A 24,171-nucleotide genomic window follows, 5' to 3' on the forward strand; every position below is an offset into this window, starting at 1 on the left:
AAAACAGTTTAAATAAACTATTATCTGGAAAAGCGCCGTTTGTGAGTTGTGGGCCTTTTTTTAGCTTTTNTAGTGATGGGACTACTCGAATGAAAATTATCGATTATATCGATTATGAAAATCTCTCGAGATATCTCGAGTGGTCATATAGAATCATTCGATTATTCGGAGACGAATGACAGTGGCCACGCCACAGCGTTACTAACTTCATCGAATAATGCAAACGCGCTACTCGAGTGAGGCCGCAGATGTTTCGATTGTTCCAACGCTCTAACGAGCTACACAACCTCTCGAGATAAGACGGCCGCCGGCCGAGAGGATGGATGAGACAATCGAATATCATCGACATACATTAAAAAAGATGTGTAGGAATTTTACGAGTGGCATCGCGCGACGCGCGGTTTTGAAGGGTGGTTTAGAAGTGAGTTTTATTTAGCGAGGATAGAAATTCATATGAATGAAAATAATACAAAAATTATGTTTTCTATATATTTTTTTTATGTAACATTAAAAAAATAAAAATTCTTATACTTAACAAAAATAACAAAATAGGTATTCAACTTAAGAAAATAAAGACTTAGATAAAATGCAAAAAACAAATATAACCAAAACAAATATTTTTAAAAGATATAGATAAAATGTAGAAATAAAGCATATATATACTTATGTATATCGGACTTACATTTCATTATTTAAATATACAATTTGATTTAAATTTTTTTCAGATAATCTGTTTCTCTTCAAATTGGTTAACTGGCCACATTTTGAAAATACTGTTTCTGAAGGGACGGATGTTCCTGGCACACACAAATATTTCATAGCCATTTCATAAATTTCAGGCAACAAGTTTTTGTGTGATTTCCAAAATTCTAGAGGATCTTTGGTTCTTTCCAGCAGAGGCATATCTAAATATTGTCTTACCAAAATCACAGCGGTAGTTGCAGCTGGTACAGCAGCTGGACGATATAAAGCAGCTCGAGTATCAAAAAAGTTCCAAATCGAATCTTGCTCTTGAATGTTTTGCTCGTCGATTTCTTGAACTCGATCAGGTACATTGTGTTCTGTTTGAGTGACAAGGTTTCTTTTTTTTTTTCATTATTTCTGTGACTTCATCGACCACCCATTTTTGAGTATTATTAGCGTTTTCTTCTAACCCAAATGCAACCTTTTTAAACCTAGGGTCTAAAAATGTTGTTTTTACTGTTACTTTATTTTTTTCGAAGTTAACGAACCTTCTACTGACTATGTCTATCAAGTTCCGACGAACATTTTCTCCTATGTCGGTTGATGTTTTACCATTAGTTTGGAGTGCATGTTGAAGACCCCTAATTATCGGAATTACCATAGACATAGTCAGATATTTTTCCCCTGACAATAAAGTTGTTGTAGTGTCAAATGGTTTTAAGACTGCCACACAATCTTTTAGAATACTCCATTCGTTGGCATCTAGCGATTCCGGAGCACGTGTTAAATTACTTAATGTTAATGTCAATGAGTCTTTAATTTTTAACAATCTTTCAATCATAATTAGAACAGAATTCCATCTTGTAGGGACGTCCTGCTTTACTTTTAAGATAGGTAAATTCAGTTCTTCCTGCGTTTGTTTTAATTTTTCTGTTGCTGTAACACTATGTTTAAAGTGACCAACTATGTTTCTACATTTTTTTAAAATATTTTTTAAGTCGCCACTATTAGACAAAGCATCTGTTACACACAAATTTAACGTGTGAGCTACACATGGATGATGATATTTATGAAGAAAGTCGTTAATCGCACTCTTAACATTATGTGCATTATCAGTCACAATGGTGACAACTTTATCACGAATTGACCATTCATCTAATACAGTTTTTAATGCATTAGCTATATTTTCACTAGTATGGGAAATAGGGAAGCCAGGGGTAGCTAATACTTTTGACTGAAGATTTTCATTCAAGATATAATGGCAAGTGACTGCCATATACGCTCTATTACTATCAGAGGTCCACATATCAGTCGTAATTGCGACATTGCGAACAGAAGCTAAAGAAACTTTTAATTCGTTTAAAGACTCGTTATATATTCGGGGCATAATAAAGTTAGTTAGTTCATTCCTACTAGGAGGTTTATATAAAGGTTTTTGCAAACTGCCAACAATGAGTTGTAATTTATTGGAATATTCTAAAAATCCTACATCTTCGACGACACTTAATGGCTGGAAATCTTTAACAACCATTTTTAATACGGCTTTATCTAGTTCACCCTTTTCTGTGTGCGAAAGTTCAGTTTTTTTTTTTGCTCCATATAATTTTAACTGCCGAGGTTTTTTTGCAGCAGGAATAGAAGAATCACTATTACTAGTTGTGACTGTCGAGGATAAATTTGAACTATTTGCGGATGTGGACGCTTCTTCTTGAGCGGGAGCAGGCTGCGAACGGCAAATAGATTTTTGTTGAAATTGGTCATTGGCAGATTCATTCAGAAGTAAAGCCGCGTCCGTATGATAATTCGCTAAATTTGGTAATTGGTCGGCGTTTCTCAGTTGTACCGGATGGAGTCGAGATAAATGCTCTTTTAAATTAGTAGTATTTTTAAAAAACTTTAACGATTTGCTACATATATTACACTTAACGGTTATATGATCTGTGGATTTTTCAAAAAAATCCCAAACAATGGACCTCTTTAGACGGCGACTACTCATTTTAAACACGTGCTGAACCACTCAACTGTCAACGAAGAAATGCCGCGATCCGCGACAGTCATTCATTTACCTAGCGTCAACATGTTTCGCACCTAATTCGGGACAGGTCGGAAATTTTCGAAGTAACTTTCGATTATATATCATTCGAATGATCATTCGATTATAAAATTCATTCGAATGGTAACCTCTCGATTATCTAATTCATTCGATTATTCCCATCACTAACAAAAAATGAGGTGACGTTTAACAGGGTCGCCAACCTTTTGATTGGTTGGCCGAGTCGACAAAAGTTGGAAAGTACATTGCAGCGTTTTGACATTACCACGACTCGCCATAAGAAGGAAAATACGAAAATACGGCGGTACTTACCCAAATTCAAAGATGTACCATATTGGGGGGTAATTTATCCGTATCAAGATTTAATCTCTAGTCAAAAGATATTGTTAGATTGAAAATTTAATAATTATTTCCAAATAGTGTATTTCTATACACAGGTAGGTATATTTTTTACAAAGTACTGTCTTTTATTTGCACTTTAAAAAGTCTTCTATAGACTTGTTCCAATTGGGCAGAGAAATAATTATTATACATGGTTATTAAAATAAAATTTCGTTATAAAAAAAATTGTTTATTTTTATAAAATTTACAAAACACAAAGTTGCATGGTATAAAAGCTATTTTTGTTTGTACCTCGAATAACTATAAGTACATGTTAGTCTTTTAATTTTCGTAAGGTACATAACTGAAATGTTATTCACACAGAATTAAATTATTTGCCCTGTAAAAAATATTTTATTGCTAAAAAATTTACAAAATGTACAAAAATTTAGAACCTAAAACTTAATTCACGGTAATTTCTTGTGTAGGTTGTTGTACCCAGAAGGTACCGCCATTTTGAGCTACAGTGGCACTAAAACAAATTTACATTTTACAAATTACATTGTGTAATATTGCCAAAAACTTACTATACTGTATATTTTCCAGGTTTCCTTGGGGCCTTCCATTTCACCGTGAAGTCTTTCTTGTCAGTGGCATTTTTATGGGTAGCAGCACTCTGAAATTAATAAAAAAATTGCGTAGGTATTTATTCTTGATATATATATCTATTTCATTACTATGGTAACGATACTGAAACTCAGTTTGTTGAAGTAAAGTAATGAATAATTTAATAGAATATAAGAATAAGTTTGTCTATAGTTGTACATTTTAATATCAAGGTCAATGTGGCGTTTTTAAAGACAAAAACTTCATGCACAATCATTGGCATAAAAGGGGTGCCAACGACTCTCACTGAACCTTCAGATCAATGTCAAGTAAAGACAAAGAACTTGGTACTCGGTACTGTATACATTATAAAGAAAGTTCCTTAATTTCTATAAGAAATTTACATACAGGCGTGTCTATAAAAATAAAGGGTGTACCTATATATGTCTCCAACGCCATGCTAACTAATATACATGCATATTATTTAACAAGGCAAGGAAACAAATTGTGGTCGTTTTCTGACCCTGTATGCCACAAACGAGAACTTAAGAATAAAGAGAGCTTGACAATTCAATGTTAGAATCATTGAAACGTTAATACAAATGTCCGAAATAAATTAATAGTCTATTACTTTTCAGGGCCAACAGTGTTTATTTAACGGTGAGTGTGCAGTAGATAGTCACAAAAATATCCTTGAAAATTTTTTGTTGGCCAGGTTAAGATTATACAGAGCGTCTCGCGGGGATGTACACAAACTCTGAGGAGGCATTTCTTAGATAAAAATAAGCAAAAAAGTTGAAATAAACTATTATCTGGAAAAGCGTCGTTTGTGAGTTGTGGGCCTTTTTTTAAACTTTTTCCAAAAAAAATATATACAGGGTGTCCGGAAATGATGAGCAATAAATTCAGGGGATAATTCTAGACCGAAAATAAATCCTACCTCTTTCTATAACATTTTTTCAAAAACTGATTATTAACGGAGTTACAGGGTGTTAAAGTTAAATTTTATTTGCAGTTTTTTTGCAATAGCTTTTGCCACACTCATAATATTTTGACGAAATTTCGTATATGGGGGTTTTTCGGGATGAGGATTATAAATTTGCCCACCGTTTTTTCGCATTTTGTAGAGGGCGCCACATACGAGCCTTTATTTTGATTTGAATGGTTCCAACTTTTTTGTGCTACACTTTATGCGACTTTTGACTGAATATTTTTGTTCTCCTAACCTTTTGACATAAAAAAGGTATACTTTATTTGTTTCGATAAATCTAACCGTTTTCGAGAAAAACGCTAAAATAACATTGCTTGCATGTGATGAATACGAAATCATTTTAATTTATTTTCTACATTAAACATAGCATGCTTTGGAAACAAGCGCTTAGTTGCCTTGGAAACAAGTTTGTGGAGAATTAGTTTTGACAGATAGTAATTTTTGTGAAAATTTGTTGTTACGCTGATGGTGGTTAATGATAAATAATAAAAAAATAACGTCCTCAACAAATAAAGAATGGTTTACTAACAAAATCATAAGGTTAAAATACATAAGTTACTAGAACAATACAAATACAAATTAAACATTCAAATCAAAGGTTCAAAGTGACGTCCTTCCTCTTCAATGCATAAATTAATTCTTCTTAAAAAATTCCGACGAACTCTATGGAATATTCCTTCCTTTTGCTTAATTACCTCACAATTAGCAACAATTCTTTCTCTCAGTTCATCGACGCTATTCACAGGTGTCCTGTATACAAGCGTCTTCAGATAGCCCCAAAAAAAGAAATCGATTGGGTTTAAGTCAGGGGATCTAGGGGCCCACTGTACAAAACCACCGCGTCCTATCCACCTTTCAGGAAAAGTTTCATTTAAGAATTCTCTGGCCGCTAAACTAAAATGCGGTGGCGCGCCATCTTGAAGCAGCCACATTGCATTTCTTAATCCGAGTGGTACATCTTCCAATAGAATAGGTAAGTGGTTTCTTAAAAAATCCAAGTAAACTTCACCATTGAGTCTTTGTGGAAAGAAATGTGGCCCAATTAAGTAGTCCCCTACAATACCGGCCCACACGTTGACGGAAAACTTATTTTGATAACCACGCTCTATTGATAAATTAGGATTCTCATCAGACCAAAAATGCTCATTGTGGAGGTTTATTAAGCCATCATGGCCAAATCCAGCTTCGTCCGTGAAAAGGATATTACGAACAAAATTTTGGTCACCATTATGAAGTATTCTAATTGTATTGCAGAAATTCACACGAGCAGCAGGATCTACGGCAGATAAGGCTTGCACCTTTTGGTAGTGGTGCGGATGAAGGTTTTGTTCGCGTATTGTTTCAATTACGGAGCTCTTTGGAATGCCCTCCTGAATAGCAATTTTTCTTATACTTATATTGGGATTATTCTCTATCGAATTCAAAATACGAGCTTCTGCTTATCTGCTGCTCTAGTATTCCGTTGTCGACCTACCTACATAAAAAATTCTAGTTTTGAACGATCCAAATTCTCCCAGTCTTCGATGAATAGTACTGAACAATCGCAATTGGGCTAGGTTTCTATTTGGAAATGCTTCGTGATACAAACGTCGTGCTGCAAGAGCATTGCCAGCAGCTAAACCGTAATAATAATGCATGTCCCGCAACTCCACGTTAGAGTAATTGTTGTTCATTTTTATTATTATTTTTATAATAACAATTACTACAAAAGAACTTGTACAAAATTACTATCTGTCAGAACTAATTCTCCACAAACTTGTTTCCAGGGCAACTAAGCGCTTGTTTTCAAAGCATGCTATGTTTAATGTAGAAAATAAATTAAAATGATTTCGTATTTATCACATGCAAGCAATGTTATTTTAGCGTTTTTCTCGAAAACGGTTAGATTTATCGAAACAAATAAAGTATACCTTTTTTATGTCAAAAGGTTAGGAGAACAAAAATATTCAGTCAAAAGTCGCATAAAGTGTAGCACAAAAAAGTTGGAACCATTCAAATCAAAATAAAGGCTCGTATGTGGCGCCCTCTACAAAATGCGAAAAAACGGTGGGCAAATTTATAATCCTCATCCCGAAAAACCCCCATATACGAAATTTCGTCAAAATATTATGAGTGTGGCAAAGGGTATTGCAAAGAAACTGCAAATAAAATTTAACTTTAACACCCTGTAACTCCGTTAATAATCAGTTTTGGAAAAAATGTTATAGAAAGAGGAAGCATTTATTTTCGGTCTAGAATTATCCCCTGAATTTTTTGCTTATCATTTCCGGACACCCTGTATGTTTATCAGTTTTACTGTCCTTTTACTTCTATCCTGTTATCAATCATCTCTATATTACTATTCTGATGTTCACGATTCGCGCATCTTTCGAAAAAACCGACTTACCCCCTTGGAACCGTGGCAGTTGATGGCCTTGGAGTACTTGTCGTCGTCCGGGATGAGGAACTGTCCCACCGCCTTCTCGCCCTTCCTGACCTGCAGCATGAAGCCCTTGAAGCTCTTCTCCGAAATGGTGATCTCCACTACTTCGCCAGGCTTGATTTCGTCATGGTTAACGGTGACCTTGTAGGGCAACTCAGATTTCTTGGGCTCCACGGGGTGCTTGGGGGTCATGTCGTCGCAGGTCGATTCCGGAGCGCCGGCCGAATAGGCCCAGGCGCAGGAGATGGCCGCGAAGAGGGTGAGGACAGTGAGGTTGGTCATCCTGCACATTATTTTAATATTTCAAGTTTTATTTATTTATAATAAAAAGGTCACGGACTTCGAGTTTCAAAAGTGAATGAAGGAATAAGACAAGTGAAACAACTTGTATACACACAGGAAAAAAAATAAAGGAGCAGAAAAATTTCCAAATTTTTTTAGTGATTTTTGAAAGGCAGTAACTTCGTGAATAATGGTCGTATCGAGAAAAAAAAAAGATGCATCTTGAAGCTTGAAGATTCTATTTTTGTAATCTTGAGATGAAAAATTGTTTTAAGCATCTCTCTCGGCGCAATTAAAAGAAACAATGCAAGGCAAAAATTTTACAATTTTTTTTTTTCAAACTGCACATGGGATCAGGAAATTTTTTTCTGGCTTAATCAATGCCAGGATTATTTAGTCTGATTCATTAGATTGAATTTGATTTCTTTTTATTTTCTGTGCAATTTGGCTATTGAATGAAGTCACCTTTTTTTTAATCATCGCTATCTCACGACCTAATGATCGTACAGCGAACGGAAAGTGGGTTTTATAAACCTGAATCAATCCTCGTTAAGAGCCTTTTGGTGTGTAACTCAATATTGGAACATCCTGTATACCTAGAACCTTCTAAAAGAATTATGTTATGATGGAAGATACAGGGATCTATGTAGAAGTAAATTAGAGGTAACAAAATTTACGTTCAGCATTAAAAAGGTGACAGACATGTTAATTTGAATAATTTCCTGCTGTTATGTAATAATTTTGACCGCTTATGGATTGAGTAACACTGAACTTTGTAGAATAGGTCAGTAGGTGAGCATATAATTAATATAAGTTTCGATTTAGCTGAACCATAATAGTATTTTAAAGAATACTTCCATATTCAACGAACTGCTTTTATGGTGCGCTTTATTAAAAAAAAGTCTTAATAATCGGTTCAATTCCTTCATGTCTGTTGATATTTTGTGCGAGTTATTCAAAACTACCATTAAAGGAAAAAAAGAAATTAAATCGTTAGTCTGCAAAACCAGATGTAGGTATTTGAGCTTAGTCCAATTAATGATTTGTTCGACATGTTTGTATATTTTGATAGGTTTACAAAAAGAAATGAAAAATAATATACACGATGCCTCAAAAAAACCCTATTTAAAGATTGCCGTTAATATAATATTTTTCCAACAACAGCCTATTGTCATTTTTTTTTAAACCCATGTAATTTTTTTTAATTTGAGAAAGTTTTTCTGAACCTGAATTATTACTTGATTTTCGTGAAAAAATTAGGAAAAAATACGTAAAGTCAAGTATGCCATGAAAAACAATCAACATTGTTTCTAACCTCAAATATTTGAGGTTAGAATTTCATTATCACGTCACGTAGCAGCACACAACGTATTAAAAATGTATTTCTGATATGTAATTTTCACAGAAACTTACTGTTACAAAATTATCAAAAAAAAAAAAAAATATTTAGCCAATGCGTATCGGGTTTCTCGTTGACTTTGTATTAAATTTCAAGTAGAAGCTTCAAATCAGAAGCACATTGTTGGCAAGTCACGTGCTGTCAAGTGACGTAATAATAAAAAAGTGTTTCTTACCTTAAATAACATTTATCTCTGTTATTGTTTGATTGTTTTCATTACACGTTTGACAATTTTGTTGGAGCGCCTAAATTAATATTACTATTATTATACATATTTGGATTCAAACAACGAAATAATAATACTTTTGGAACGTTAGTCTTTTGTTTTTGGTTTAATCCGAACCAAAAATAGTTAAAGCTTCGTTTAAGAGACCATTCTGATACGGAAAGGAAAGAAAAATTAAGAATAACAAATGAAAAAAGTAATAAATAAAATATACAGGGTGTCTCATAATTAGCTGCCAACCCTGAACAGGCCGATTCTATGATCGAAACTAAGTAAAAAAGTTCATATGAACATGGGTCCGGAAATGCTTCCTAAGGGCACAGGGACCCATTGAAGAGGGAGGAATGGAAATCATTTTTTTGCAATATCTCTCAATCGCGTTGTGATAAATGAATGAAATTTGGTATACACAGCTAAATTTTGATGAGCAATTTGATGGACTAATCCATTTATTTCCACAAGGTCCATTGGGGTGGGTACGGGGGGGCCCTTGGTACTTTGCGTGTGTAACTTTTTCATCTTTGACTTTTTAACAAATTGGACAGCAAATTCCGTTTTCCCGAACTGTTTTACGTTAAAAAGGTACTCTTGTTTCAAATCGTTATCTTTAACGGTTTCTGAGAAAATCGCTCTTGAATTAATCCCACTTTGGTCAATTTCATAGTAATTTAAACAAAAAATAATAATAATAATTTTCCTTTCCTCTCTTTTCCATTTAAAGGATTAATTTTTATTTAATTTAATTTTTTATTATTATTTTTTTATTAAAACTAGATTAAATTGAAACAAAATATTTTTTTTTGTTTAAATTACTATGAAATTGACCAAAGTGGGATTAATTCAAGAGCGATTTTCTCAGAAACCGTTAAAGATAACGATTTGAAACAAGAGTACCTTTTTAACGTAAAACAGTTCGGGAAAACGGAATTTGCTGTCCAATTTGTTAAAAAGTCAAAGATGAAAAAGTTACACACGCAAAGTACCAAGGGCCCCCCCGTACCCACCCCAATGGACCTTGTGGAAATAAATGGATTAGTCCATCAAATTGCTCATCAAAATTTAGCTGTGTATACCAAATTTCATTCATTTATCACAACGCGATTGAGAGATATTGCAAAAAAATGATTTCCATTCCTCCCTCTTCAATGGGTCCCTGTGCCCTTAGGAAGCATTTCCGGACCCATGTTCATATGAAGTTTTTTACTTAGTTTTGATCATAGAATCGGCCTGTTCAGGGTTAGCAGCTAATTATGAGACACCCTGTATACGTAAAACTATTACAAATAAAGGATACACATTGACCTTGGATCTTTATTGGCTGTTAACTCTAAAAGACGAATGATAACGTATAGCTTATATAATCAATGGATGTAAGTAATACTATAGGTAATAAACATCATATGATATCTCTAGCAGACAAAAAAAAACAAATTTAAACTGACAAAAATAATTAAAAAAAAGGAAAAGTTGTTGTTAGTTGAACGCGCCATATAATAAAAGTTTTATGAATTTGGGACATACGGTATATAGTGATGTTCTTTTGTATTTTGTCTGCTTTTTTCGGTGAATTATGGTTAGGCGAAATTATTTTCACAAGAATAACTAACTCCTTTATTTCACTATTTTTTTTATTTTTTCACTCATGGCAAAATATTGGTAAATATGAAAAGCCAACTATTCTATTAATTTTTGGGTTACTTTTTCTGTAGTTTTAATACTAATTTTGTCATTTAATTTTAAATATAAACAAAACGTGAAAATAAAAAACCGCCACCATTGCCCAACAGAAAAAAGCTTTCTTGTATGCGTTTGTATGAGCACGTTTTTGGATTTTTTTTAAATACTCACCTGATAGATAGGTCAGTTTCACTTGATCTCTTCAAGACCGAAGTTAAAACTGGCCAGCTGTAAGAGAATTGCCGATTTTACTTTCAGTTACCTCAGCTGCGGAGGTAGGGATAATATTCAAAGAGGTAATTATTAGATATATATCTAATAAACCCCCATTAGGTGTTCGAGGACTAGTACTGAATCGACCAGTCACGGTGATTTTAGGCGGTCACGCAATTGCGATTTCAATGTGAATTTTTATTGCAATGGGAAGCTGCGGCAAGCTTTGACAGATTTTAAATTTTGCGGAAATCATTTGTTTTAATGGCAATAAAAAATACACAAAACTGGATTGTCATTAGAATTCAATAATTAAAATTCTCATTGCAGATAATATGAAATACTTATTTTTGATGGAACATCCTGTACATTATTAAATTGTATAAGATAAGCTTGATGTTATGGTTCAAAATGTTTCACTTCAAAATTATATCAGTTTACATCTTTTCAAATTTTACATAAACTTTTCCAAATTCTTTAGAAGTGATATAAAACATGTTGATCAGAAATGAGAAAAACTGTCGAAGATAAACACCATACTTTATATATTCCTGAAATTTTCCTATCAATTTTTATTCTTGCGCATTTTCCCATAATCATCGTAGATGATATTTTTCATCACACGCCAGTGGATTTAGCTTTGCATCGATCTCTTGGCGGATCCATCAGGATGATGATGCATCCGTTAGATTTTTATATCTCTGCATGATTATCATATGGCTATAAGACAATTCTTAAATCATTTTACGACGGTATAAAAGCTACAAGAATAGTGCTGGTTAATGTTCATGTTGCGCTTATTAATATAATCCATGACTAGAAACAAGCGTTGAACAAAGAGGTGTCTAAAAACTGTTATAAAATCAATCACCTTGACACCGACAATTTCCCTTTCACAAAACTAGTGGTCAACTCAACTGAAAGAAGTCGAGGATCGGTTTACGATATTACATTCTAGTAGCTTGAATACCTGCAGGCAAATTCAAAAATCAACAGAACAATCTTGATAAACCCTTGAGTGTTAGATATTTTAGAGAGTAAAGACAGTTAATTTTTTTGCACAATTTTTTCATCCGGCATTTTAAATATATTCAGTTATAAAAGGCTGGGAATTTTTTATTGACTATTATCTATAATGTGGGACTGAAAAAAATTAACTACTTACATATTTTTAGCTGTATCGCCAAGGACATTTATTACATAAAACATAATTTAATATCATGCTGAAACCTTTTATACTAGCATTAATTAAGGTTATCTCTTACGATTTTCTGATATAGGATTGCTCTAGCAGTCACAGGGTGTTAAAGAGTTACATCCCGCGACCTAGAATGAACCGAAAAACCTAAACCAGTGTCTAGATCTGAAGGAGCGGTTCTACATATTCTAAAAGTGAAAGCAAATTGTATGTTGAACAAAAAAATTAGTATAATAGTACATAGAATATAGTTATTCAATAAATAGTACAACAAAGTATCTTAACACGATATTTTATGCGAAATATAAGTATATGTAGACAGGACATAATATGTAAACCAGCAAATTCAGATGAGCGGGAATTGTAAGATGCGCATAGAAGAACGCGAATAAACAGAGATATATTTAAAAATTTTACAGCTGATTTACATATGCTATGATATAGACAAGTTTTCCAGAAAGTGTTACATTTTTCTCACCACAATCAGAGTGCGTTTCAATAACTATAAAAGCTTTTATAGGTTATTTTCTTTCGGCAAAGCTTTCACGGATCCTTCAGCTATAAAATGCTATTACCGACAAATTTTTTCGCTCAAGGTATATAGTTTGATTGAACAATGTATACTTAATTATTAAAAGAATTCTTTAATTTACTTTCTAGACTGATTAACCTGTGAAGGTTAATAAAAAAATAACAGAATAATATCTATACCACTAAATGCATAATAAAAATTGTGCGGTAATAAATCAGTTAAATATTAATTATTGAGACGAGAAAATTATAATTGCTTATTGATTTTCTTGGGGATATGCTTAAACTCAAGTCAAGCTACTGATAAACACAATTACAAATGTTTGAAATAACAGAGCACCGAATTGCAAGGGTGCCAATTTACTTTAATTTTTTTATTAGTTTTCTTTCTTCGGATATGTTGGTTTCGTAGTTTCAGATTAAAAGTTTATAAATCCAGTCCTGCCCAAGATAAAACTGTTAAGATTACAAGATAAAAAACGCAATTACATCCGCAGGAAGTGAAAATGTGTAAAATTTGTAAATAACGATTTAACAACAATTAACTATTCTCATTATGTAATCCAACATATTAACGTCTATATAAGGAACTTTTTCTGACAGTTGCCTTGAAATCTTGGATATCTGGGACACCTACATCATTGCACAGGCTAAGTTAAATTCGAAAAGAGAAGAAAATGTGCAATGTTTAGGCAGGTTTAGTTTGGGTTGCTTTCTTTCATTAATAAAACAATAAACGTTTTTTGAAAAAAAGAAACAGTTTATATGGAACCTTGCTCCAAGATAAAAGATTAGCAAACTAAAGAAACTATACAGTTGTTCTGTTAACATATTCCCGTCCCTAATTATCAGTTTGGATGATATTGCTGTGATTCACTTGCTGTTGTTTTTATTGTTTCTCGGATTGAGCTCTCTAACACATCAGTAATAGCACACGTGCTGTTGGATCAAAAATAAAAGTTTCTTTGAACTTATAAATTCAATACGTTCAATATACTTATATAGCATACGGCGACGGCTTTAAATTTATTTTATAGTTTCTGTTACGTATCGCTGACACCGTGTATATTTCATTTTTGGTCGTGTCTATGTAACCACTAAATCGCAAATCGCAGTAATCGTGAACCTGCGTGTCGTAACAAATACGATTTGTTTTGAAAAAGGAACAACTTTCACGTTCCTTATACAAATACGAATTCTTTTAAACAATTATAAAATATTTTTTTCATCTTGTCCATTCTGGGATGGCAAGGTTTTACGGCACGGCATTCGATTTTCTGTCAAAGAATAAGGACATCGATGTCCACAACGCATCGAAGGTAATAGAAAATGCTTATTACATTGCAATAGTTATTACAGTTAACGCTTCGTAAGGACTTCAAGTTTTTTTCTCGTTAACCTGCCAATAGGTAAACCACTTGAAAATTAATTTCTATTATAAATATTGGTAATGAAACAAACATTACCGCTGTTTTGACCTACATAAATACGAGAAAAATGGTAGAATGGTAGAAAGACACATTAGGCAGAGCAAACGAAGGCTGATATATTTTAAAATTGAATACGAAAAAGAGGCATAGTTCGTAGCAGATAACTAACCATATAAAAATGCTCTGAGTGTTTTCCTAGACACTGGAAAAACTATTTTATGCCAAAAAACATTTCCAAGCATGGGAAGGTATTATTTTTGCATCAAAATTTAGAAATGTACTCGTATAATATAAATGAAATTATAGATGGCACCACTGGTCACGAGTTCACTCAACACTCAATGGTACCTATTGTTTATCAAGTACTACTTAGTGCTGTCATCTGTGGAGAAAACGCATAAGTTCAATACAAATAAAACGATAGTTAGCGCCATTAGTGCTTTATTTGTATTTATGTTTACGAAGGACTAGTGCCGTCATCTGTGGAAGAAACCGATAAGCTGAAATTTATTTTCGTATTAGATAATACATAGGTATAAATATAAAAATGTGTTTGTGTTTTTCTAGACATTGGAAACATTTTGTACCCAAAAAAACATTGTCAAGCAATATATTATATTTTTTGCCAAGAAATTTAAATATACATAGTTCTTATTGTACGAAACTTATAAGATTGAATTTATATTTATTATAGATAAGAATATAAAAATGCTTATGTGACTCCTCAGATATTGGAAACATTATTTCGTTAAAAAAACATTTCCGAGCATGGGAATATATTTTTTGCATTAAAATTTAAAAATGTACTTGTATAATATAAATGAAATTATAGGTGGCAGCACTGGTCACGAGTTCACTCAACACTCAACGATACCTATTGTTTATTAAGTACTACTTAGTGCTGTCATCTGTGGAGAAAATGCATAAGCTCAAATTTATTTCCGATAACTAAGAATATTAGAATTTTCGATTATTTTCCTAGATGCAGAAAGCAAAATATTCCCGACGATTGAAATTTTTGCATAGATTTAAAAATATACTTGCGTCATATTACAAATAACACGATAGATGGCACCAATAGTCTTTAATTATTACTCAATATTAGTTTAGTTAGGTCATCTGTGGAAAAAAATTATAAGTTTGAATTTATATCGGAGAACAGTGTTCTCTGATTGTACGTATTACAAAAAATATATATTTACATTCTCATATGCTCGCGATTTAAAAAATGCTTACAAAAAAATAAATAAATCTTAACTTTTAATGTCCACTACATTGACTATTATGTATGTACAATTTTTTTACCAAATTAGTTTCCAACCAATGTTGCCAATTTTAATTTAAATAAATCAATCTTTCGTAGTGCTTGCTCTATTTCTATTCTAACAATTTGAACAAATCGAGTTTGTGTATTTTTATTTTAAAAAAATACAAATATTTTCTAAGAGAACATAAAATAAAACTCAAAATCTAAATAAACGAAATAATAATTGAATTCACATAAAACAAAACAAAAAATTATTAAAAATTCTGAAACGACTTAATTTGTATACAAAATTATTTAAATAAATTTTGTTTAGCTTTTCGAACATTTTACAAGATGTTTGTCATTTACAGTGCTACTAGATTAATAGTAATTTTGCAAGTCAGTAACCATAGAAAGATTTTTAAATTTAATCTTTAATTCAGAATAACATGTAAGTACTCCAAAAAACGTTTCTCCTCACTCTGCCTTGAGAATGGCAAGGTATCCATTGACATAAAAAACTGGACTATTTTCAGTTTCCCAGTCCCGTACCGGAGTCATATTGGAGAATGGATTTTTTTGAGGTTCCAAAACAACGTTAACTTTATGACTACTCTTCGATATCAATGTACAAATATCTTGTTTGATTTCATTCAGTGTATAGGCCGTTAACAAAAGTGGCACATTCGAATACATTGTTAAACAGTCTATGCTAGGATCCCACGGATTATCACCGAATTCATGCAATCCGCTGTTGAATACCACCACAATGTCTGGCTTATCTATAGATTCGGCTACTTCATGGTAAAGTTTCCAGCAGAATACAATCTTACTCGAAGGATTTTTTGCTTTACAACTATCACAGAGTTGCTGTGTGAATTTTTTCCTAACACCTTCATGTCTTATCTCTGGACCTATGACGTAAAAGTTCAAACTTTTCAGATCCTTTATCCAATGAAAAGGGAGTTCCGTTATTAGTTTCCAAAACCAAGCCATTTCTGTGAGTGCAGCCCCCACAATATGCACAGTTAAATCTGGTTTGTTCAAAAAACGATTTGTTAAGAGCCCGGACTCTTCCATTCCATAGAGAATAGTAGCCGCAGGAGCTATGACATTTGATCTAATTATAAATTTTATAAATTTCTTCGAGTTGTTTTCTTTTGGTACACTGCACTTCTCATACATTCGCATCAGTTCTTGAAGATTATTTGGTAATATATTAACTTCAGGTTCAAAATCATGTACTGCGATCTTAGGAGTACTGTATTTTTCATGGAAGTTATATAAATCTATATCCATGCACAATTTTAGAGCACCACAAAATTCAGAATGCTGTTTTTCATGGTCATTCTTATGTTGTTCTGAACAATATGACACATTGAGGCAGTTGGGACAATCAATAATAACCTTTCTGGAAAAACATTTAGCACAGACTCTAGGAAACATCCACATTTGACATTCAAAATCGTCAAGCTTCCTGCATAATTCTTTATGCCACAGTATGCTTTTGGACACGTTATATTTTCTAAAATCTTCAAAGGTGCTTATGGTGGAATATTTCAAAATTTCATCTACCTTGGCTATTGCCTTGCATAAATCTTTATGAAATTTCCAGTCTTGTTTCTGATGGTCTCTTGAACAATAAGCTACTGTCTTACACACAGAGCATCTTTTCAAATTTTGGTTGGACTCTTTGCAGACATGACATAAATTATTGTAATAGAATCGATTATACTGAATGCTGTCGTAAGACATTTTAAATGTATGTTCTTATTTTTAACTGTGGAGATATTCAAAAATATAACATAACCTACATCAATATCAACAATAAATAAAACAAAACAAATCCAACATTTTAAACCATAGAAAATTAAAAATTATATTAAATAAGTTTTCTATGCTCATGAGTTCATGTTCCAATTCCAAAATAAGTGAGTAGAGCATTAGAACAATACATGGAAAAGCACGTTTACGGCGAGCGATAGAGAGAGAAAGAGATGGTTTGGGTACCATATTCCTCTCTCGCACAGACTCGTGATTGGCTATCGCAACTCCATACGCAATGATTAGAGAGAGAGAGAGAGAGAGAGAGAGAAGGTGCGTGTACCCAAACTTACTCATTACTCTCTATAACGCATACTTTTAACACTCTGTGTAGTACATGCTCTGAGGTTCAAAATTGTTGTACTACAGGTTGTCCACAATTATAAATTATAAATAACTATATAAATTTGACACTTGACAGTTGATTGACAGATTACGGTTATATTAGGCTGAAATCTATACAATTTGTGTATTTTGCAAGATATTCTAAAATAAATATAAAATGGCTGATGAAGAATTTGATGAGAACGATGTGGCAGACGATTTCGACGACGATGTGGAGGATGATAATATAGAAGAATTGGAACAGCCTGAGGAAGAGGGTGATAACATAGATATACTTGCTCCCGGACAAGCAGGAGGTGGCGTTCCAAAAAGTAAACGTATTACTACCAAATACATGACGAAATATGAGCGTGCTAGAGTGCTAGGAACACGAGCTCTTCAAATAGCCATGTGTGCTCCAGTTATGGTAGAACTCGATGGAGAGACGGATCCCTTACAAATCGCCATGAAAGAATTGAAACAGAGAAAAATTCCCATCATCATTCGAAGATATCTGCCTGATCATTCGTATGAAGATTGGGGTATCGATGAACTTATTATAATAGACCATTAATAATTAATAATTTATATATTTTTCTAAACTAAGTTTTTGTATATACATTATCTTATAATTCAGAGGAACCATAGTTTTGTAAATTATTGTTTGTAAGATGATTTTAAAGTGACAACAAATAAATGTTTTTAACAGCAAATTTTATTTATTCTCTATCATATAAATTTTGGTACCTCATTTTACTAAGTAATTCGTCATTCTCTGTAGCTGCTATGGTTTTCGGTGGTATCATAGCTCCTGCAACATATCTGCCTTCCGAATTCAAAAAATTGAAAGTGGCACATGCTTGGTCTGTAGGTAATATTTCAAAAGGTATTTTAAACTTTTTAGAGAAAGGGAGTATTTTCTTATAAAAATTGAAATTATCTACTTTATCTCCTACGCCTAATACTATTATATCTAACTTAGGTTCTATTACCGAAAATAAACTAAAAGCTTCTTCCGTAATTTCCGATATATCTTCAACGTTCCAAGACAAAACAGATCTGAAAAGGATTTTGTTAAGACATTGATCAAAGTGTTTTATACTTGTACCTTGAAAATATAACCATAGGTCCTAGAATAGTCATGTCATTGTTCAAGCGAAACCCAACCTGTAACGTTTTGTTTAAATTTAGGCCATAAATTACAAAGCTGATGCTTACCTGACTGTACCCATCTATCATTAAACCTAGCTCTGCCTCTTTATTAAGTATATGAATTGTAGTTTTTCCTTCACCCTCATAGGCACCAGGAATATGTAACATAGTGCTCCTGTGGATACCTCGCCTAAAGTTTGTATGAAAGTATAAAAGGTGTTTAATTTATTTCATAAGTATTACTGACCTGCACGCATTGGTAAATATGTTTTTAGCAATCTCTTTGTATATTTTATTCATTTTATATTTTAAATGAAGAAATGAAAAGGTTATGTGTTATGTCACAACCATAGATATGCAAGACAAAGATGGAATCTTGAAATGATATCGACGAATGACGAAAATAAGCACGAAGCGTCAGTCAAGAGATGGCGCTGTTATTGTTTGATTAATACGTAGTGAAGTCGTATTTTGGAATATCGAGGAAATAATTAGTATTTTACTTTCTCCGTTACTGCATTATGTATTATGATACTCGGCTTCAGATTTCTAAGCTTTTTGAGATATTAGCTTTGCTTTTGTAGTAGTTGAGGACTGATTTAATACTATCACACTGTCCGACAGATTTACTTATGATCTTAGACTCCCTGAGAGTAGTGGCCGAGTATATTTGATACTTTGAAAACAGTTTGCAACTACTGCATTTGAGAATGGCCGAGATTTCAGGTAAATGAAACACGGCTGAGGTCTTCTTTTAGCTGTGATGTAATCATGATATGAAACTAAATATTACGATTAGTAAATTTCAAGAATTCGACAAGATTATTGGCTATTGGAAATCATAGTACAAAAGGTACCATCCGATTCGGTGATACAGTAGAATTTTTATTTAAATAAATTTGCTGGAACTTTATAATTTTAATTTATTGATTAAAATTCTCAATGAAAATAGTACTTTTACATAATATAACATGGGTATATAAAACTAGCTCTAATATTAAAAAATAATATAATCGCCAATAAAACATCTGCTATATAATAGAAAATATGAGAACACGGATATCGATATCGCTAAATAAAATCATACAAAGACAGTCAATAAAAAAAAAAACAATATAAACATTGCATTATTATTTTCAATTCTAAATATTTGTCAGTGATTTTAAAAAAAATGTTCGAGTTAAACAAAATTTATAATTATTGCACAAAATATAACCGTTTACTATCTATTTATGTTAACCTTATTAAAAATTATATATTGATTAAAACTTAACCGAATGGAACAGAAAATTTGTACAGAAAGGTGCAACCAAACGTTTTACTACATTCATCATAAAATAACGAAAAATAGAAATAATCCTGCACGTCTTTGAATTGAAATGCCGCTCTCCTCAAAGCTTAGTGCATTTTAAAATCGTTTAAAACTTCTACAAAATGTGATGTTTTTCAGCGTACATACAACTCGGAGGCTAAAAACAGCCACGAGCTGGTTGCCTCTATCAGTGCGTCTTCATGTGGGTAGACAACGGACCAGTTTGTGAAAACGCTTTGTCGCATATATTGCAGGTGTACGGCTTCTCCCCGGTATGAATCCGCAGGTGAACCTTTAAGGTCGACGCCTGGTAGAACCCCTTCTTGCAGTAGGAACAAATGTGGTTACGATCACCTTAAAATCATCGGTATTAACAATTCAAGGCTATTTTATAAACAAATTACCAACCTGTGTGCGTTTTTATGTGTATCCGCAGGTCCTCGCTCCTCGGGAAAGCCTTGGGGCACATCGAGCATTGGTACGGCTTCTCTCCCGTGTGGATACGCATGTGTTTCTTTAGCTGCGACGAGCTTACGCAGCCTCTGCCGCACATGTTGCAGACATAAGGCTTTTCCCCGCTGTGGGATCTTGCGTGGACAGTCAGCCTCGAGGGGTCTGGAAAGCCCTTCCCGCAGTGCTTACAGACGTAAGGCCGTTCTCCTAAAGTTTGCATAGTTTTACTAGGCAATATAGACAAAAGATACATTGTCTTAGTGTGAGAACTCAATGAACTCAGAGGCAAAGATCAATAAGCCCAGTGGTTCAAAGGCTAATGACTCCAGGTCCAAAGGTCAATGAGCCATAGACTAAAGGCCAATTAGCAGTGTCAATGAGCTCAATTTTAAAGGTCAATGAACAATGGTTCGAAGGCCAATTACTCCAGGTCCAAAGGTCAATGAACCGTCGACTAAAGGCCAATGACCAAGGCCAAAAACCAATGAGCCCAAGCCAAAGGTCAAATAACATGAGTGTGTAAATCAAAAATAATCTGATAAAGGGTATATTATTTAGATATTCCTTATGTATATCGTCAGAAATGCGTTTTCAATTAAAATATCGTGGCTAAAGTAAAAAATTAATCATAACGTTTAAATAAACGCCAGAACAGACCTCAATATCACTTTACCTGTGTGGGTCCTTTTATGAATAATGAGATTGCTTGGTGTGGTGAATCCTTTCCCGCAAAATGGACAAATGTGATCCTTTAAACCCGTGTGGGTTTTCATATGCATCGCTAAAGAGCCAGATCCACACAACCTAAAAGACATTAGTAAAACTACTGTACATTTGTATTTATTTGTTTATTTATGATTATGAGTGGTTGCAAACACTAAAGAGAACAGGCATAACAAATAAAGTTATAGAATAAAAATTAACTAAAAATTGGTGAAAAAGTTGAAATTATTTGAACTTTATCAGGAATTGGTGTCTGTCATGTTTTTTTTGTACAGAAACTGCGAATTTCATGAATCAGCTTTAAGATTCATGGTGTTCCTTTTACAACAACTTAGTAGTCGAAAAATCGAAAACAACCTTTATAGCTAAGACTAATTCTCAATCATTCACACAATAAAAATTTAAAATGGGAGAAGCACTCTCACGAGTCATTTAAAAAAATTTGAAAGAACACAGGCCCCAAATAAGAGCCTTGGAGCACACCTGACACCAAGTACTTATATGAAGTTTGTGGATTCAAATTTGTTTAATCCTTCAAAGATCTCGGAAAAATCCATATATACAGAATGAAATTGGGATCCAGTCTCCAAGACACTTGCCAGACAATGTTTAACAATTATTTTTGCTGTTTTAAAAAATTTTCATAATAAAAAATAAATAAATAAAATAAAAATACTTACTAATTTGATAGATTCGAAATATTTTAAAATTATATCAGTTTTTAATAAAAAGTATTTAGTACCTTTTCAAAGCACCATGTTTAGTTCATGAATTTCGGTGTCAATGACCTCTGTCATTGTTCTATTGTAGGTGAACTACATAATATCAATCCATCTGATGTGATATGACAACTGGGCACTACGCAGGCAAAAGACAAACGGCCAATGTTCATTTGGTGGATTAAAAATGGACCAATTTAAGTTTAATTTTAGAGTAAAAATTAAAGTATCTTACGTAGCGCAAGTGATATAATTTTGTAGTTATTTATTTCAGTGTTTAGTGATGGTGTGTTTGTGTGTCCTCATTGCTAAAATGTCCGTGTAATGTAAATACAAATCAAGAAAGACGAGACCTAACAACAATGCATGGTGTAAGTTCCAACTGGGGCAAATTATGAACAAGAAGTTCAAAAAGTTCAGTTTTCACGACAAATTTAAGAAAACAAACTCAAGATTAGTTTCTAAAGGTCAAAGGTAGCGCTCGTATAAAAATACGACCCCCGGTACTCACTTATCTCTGGTATTTTTAAAAAACACTTACTTTTTCTCACAGACGCTACACTGATGGCTCTTGATCCCACTGTGTGTCTTGTTATGTGCCGCTAAGCTGGTGTACCTCGAAAACGCCTTCCCGCACACCGAGCAGATAAAGGTCTTCTCGTTGGCGTGTGCCCTCATGTGTTCCAGTAACCTGAAAGACTGAGCGAAGGACTTCTCGCATATCTTACAAGAAAACGGCTTCTCGCCCGTATGAGTCCTCAAGTGACGCGTGAGGTCGTCCGACCTGGCGAAACCTTTGCCGCATTCGCTACAGAGGTGTCGCTTGGCCCCGTCGTGGACTTTCATGTGACGGCATAGGGTGCTGGCACTGGCGAAGCATTGTTTGCACGTTTTGCAGAGATGGCGGGTTTTTTTCAGGTGACTCCTTGCGTGAATCTGTACAATTATTTTATTTTGACACAAAACATATATAAAAAAATTCATTGATAGTAGAAACGTGTAGTTATGGAGAATATTTAAATTCAATTTACCCTCAAATCCGTTTGGGTGGTGAAACAATGCGTGCACTCTTCACAGGGGTAAATAGGTTGTTCGGTTTCATCCCTCACACCTTTTTTCTTAAACTCCTTACTTTCGGTTTTAAACTCACTCTTGGGTTTCATTTCAATCATTTCACTGCTCTGATCTTGACCGGTGTCACTGTCGGCGTCGTTTTGTACTAAAATATCGTCAAAATATAAAAACTTTCAAAATAAAAGTTGCAGATTGTAGTACCTAAAAACTTACATGCTGCGTTAGTTTCAAAATGATCAAACTTTATATCTAAATCATGTGGTTCTTTAAATTCTTTTATCTCGAAATGATTGGGAACCATCGGTAAAATAGAACTGTCATTTATTAAAGCTACACTGTTTAAAGTTTCTGTAACAGAAGGCAAAGTCTCGGATACTGTTGAAATGATGTCGGTGACTGTATTTGATACTAAAACGTCGTTGGCAAGTAAAGGTTTTAGTTCTAAGAACGTTGTTTGAATGGGACGACCCAGTAATTCTCTTAAGGTGTTTTCAGACCTCTCACAAAGCTGTTTGAAAGAGAAGGCTCTCGTTATATAGTGAACACATTGGAAACATACTTGGGAAGGCAAGCCGTCGTTTTCCATTACCTGAAATTTTATTAAAATAAGTTTATTGAAGCCATAACAAGAGACATCCTTTGGTTTACCTGCACTGAAGCACAAGACATAAGCATCTCAAATAACCTCATAGTTTCTCCTTCTGCTGGGTGTATACTAAATACAGATCTCATATTTTCTTCTTCTGATAAACAAGTTCTACAAATTTTGTTTATATGGATTGTTTCGTACGACATTTTAGGTTTGTTTATCTTCGATTATGAAATAAAAATTTCTAGGTTATTGCAGAACTGACGTTTGTCAGTTGTCAGTGTATGTTCAAATCAAAAATCCACCAGCATCAGTTTTACGAGGGTCATACGTTAGTTAACACTTGTCAGATACAAGTGTTGGAAAATGTGTATAGTAAAAATATACATAGAAACAATAAGGATGTCACCCATTGTGGTTTTATTATTTAAATTGTATCGAAACAACGTCAATACAATAATAACATACACTTGATGCTGCAGTTTTATAAAACAAATAATTTAGAACCAGACGAATTGCATATATAATAATACACGTTATTGAAAAAAATCGCATATTATCTCTCAAAATTTATTGAAGAATATATTTAAAAAAATGAGGTTTCAAGGAAAATTATACTCAGGCTGCTCAAAATTTAGATAAAAACGTCGAGAGGCACATATTTGCATTAGCTGGAAGGTTGGTGATCTGAGTAAACTTCTGCGTTAACATGGCAGGAAAAC

General features: G+C 33.4%; 4 protein-coding genes across 5 annotated transcripts; 1 reads left to right on the top strand and 3 right to left on the bottom strand.

The window, feature by feature from the left end:
* Nucleotides 1-3,457: 3,457 nt before the first annotated feature.
* Nucleotides 3,458-10,935, bottom strand: LOC108917568 (putative defense protein Hdd11). Its single transcript, XM_023454430.1, has 4 exons — nt 10,833-10,935; nt 7,042-7,360; nt 3,646-3,734; nt 3,458-3,590 (listed from the first exon to the last, which is right to left on the bottom strand). The coding sequence occupies exons 2-4, from the start codon at nt 7,357-7,359 to the stop codon at nt 3,521-3,523; spliced, it is 477 nt and encodes a 158-aa protein (XP_023310198.1). The 5' UTR covers nt 7,360; nt 10,833-10,935; the 3' UTR covers nt 3,458-3,520.
* Nucleotides 10,936-17,517: 6,582 nt separating this feature from the next.
* Nucleotides 17,518-18,102, top strand: LOC108917577 (DNA-directed RNA polymerases I, II, and III subunit RPABC2). Its single transcript, XM_018724260.2, has one exon. The coding sequence runs from the start codon at nt 17,606-17,608 to the stop codon at nt 17,999-18,001; it is 396 nt and encodes a 131-aa protein (XP_018579776.1). The 5' UTR covers nt 17,518-17,605; the 3' UTR covers nt 18,002-18,102.
* A 22-nt stretch (nt 18,103-18,124) lies between these two features.
* On the bottom strand, nt 18,125-18,926 carry LOC108917576 (NADH dehydrogenase [ubiquinone] 1 alpha subcomplex assembly factor 3). The gene is made up of 4 exons (XM_018724259.1): nt 18,827-18,926; nt 18,646-18,769; nt 18,536-18,594; nt 18,125-18,486 (listed from the first exon to the last, which is right to left on the bottom strand). Exons 1-4 carry the CDS (start codon nt 18,877-18,879, stop codon nt 18,147-18,149), a joined length of 576 nt encoding a protein of 191 aa, XP_018579775.1. The 5' UTR covers nt 18,880-18,926; the 3' UTR covers nt 18,125-18,146.
* Nucleotides 18,927-19,559: 633 nt separating this feature from the next.
* Nucleotides 19,560-23,692, bottom strand: LOC108917574 (zinc finger protein 436-like). 2 transcript variants are annotated; one of them, XM_018724256.1, is made up of 7 exons: nt 23,509-23,692; nt 23,074-23,449; nt 22,818-23,005; nt 22,328-22,722; nt 21,018-21,148; nt 20,300-20,551; nt 19,560-20,245 (listed from the first exon to the last, which is right to left on the bottom strand). In XM_018724256.1, exons 1-7 carry the CDS (start codon nt 23,653-23,655, stop codon nt 20,079-20,081), a joined length of 1,656 nt encoding a protein of 551 aa, XP_018579772.1. In that variant the 5' UTR covers nt 23,656-23,692; the 3' UTR covers nt 19,560-20,078. The 2 variants fall into 2 exon arrangements, with proteins under 2 accessions (XP_018579772.1, XP_018579771.1); XM_018724255.1 differs by having other exon boundaries at nt 23,062-23,449.
* Between the last annotated feature and the right edge of the window lie 479 nt (nt 23,693-24,171).

Source organism: Anoplophora glabripennis, unplaced genomic scaffold (genome assembly GCF_000390285.2).
Source record: "Anoplophora glabripennis isolate ALB-LARVAE unplaced genomic scaffold, Agla_2.0 scaffold80, whole genome shotgun sequence".
NCBI classification, from domain to species: domain Eukaryota; kingdom Metazoa; phylum Arthropoda; class Insecta; order Coleoptera; family Cerambycidae; genus Anoplophora; species Anoplophora glabripennis.

Excerpts from the sequence above, each read along its gene's own strand:
- LOC108917568 (XM_023454430.1), bottom strand. The coding sequence starts at position 7,359 with ATGACCAACCTCACTGTCCTCACCCTCTTCGCGGCCATCTCCTGCGCC. Across the intron at positions 3,735-7,041 it reads ACTGCCACGGTTCCAAGGGG|AGTGCTGCTACCCATAAAAA; the intron begins GTAAGTCGGTTT and ends TATTAATTTCAG. Across the intron at positions 3,591-3,645 it reads CCTGGAAAATATACAGTATA|TGCCACTGTAGCTCAAAATG; the intron begins GTAAGTTTTTGG and ends AATTTGTTTTAG.
- LOC108917577 (XM_018724260.2), top strand. The coding sequence starts at position 17,606 with ATGGCTGATGAAGAATTTGATGAGAACGATGTGGCAGACGATTTCGAC.
- LOC108917576 (XM_018724259.1), bottom strand. The coding sequence starts at position 18,879 with ATGAATAAAATATACAAAGAGATTGCTAAAAACATATTTACCAATGCG. Across the intron at positions 18,595-18,645 it reads TGATAGATGGGTACAGTCAG|GTTGGGTTTCGCTTGAACAA; the intron begins GTAAGCATCAGC and ends AAAACGTTACAG. Across the intron at positions 18,487-18,535 it reads CCTATGGTTATATTTTCAAG|ATCTGTTTTGTCTTGGAACG; the intron begins GTACAAGTATAA and ends AATCCTTTTCAG.
- LOC108917574 (XM_018724255.1), bottom strand. The coding sequence starts at position 23,655 with ATGTCGTACGAAACAATCCATATAAACAAAATTTGTAGAACTTGTTTA. Across the intron at positions 22,723-22,817 it reads CCACCCAAACGGATTTGAGG|ATTCACGCAAGGAGTCACCT; the intron begins GTAAATTGAATT and ends ATAATTGTACAG. Across the intron at positions 20,246-20,299 it reads ACACATAAAAACGCACACAG|GTGATCGTAACCACATTTGT; the intron begins GTTGGTAATTTG and ends GATGATTTTAAG.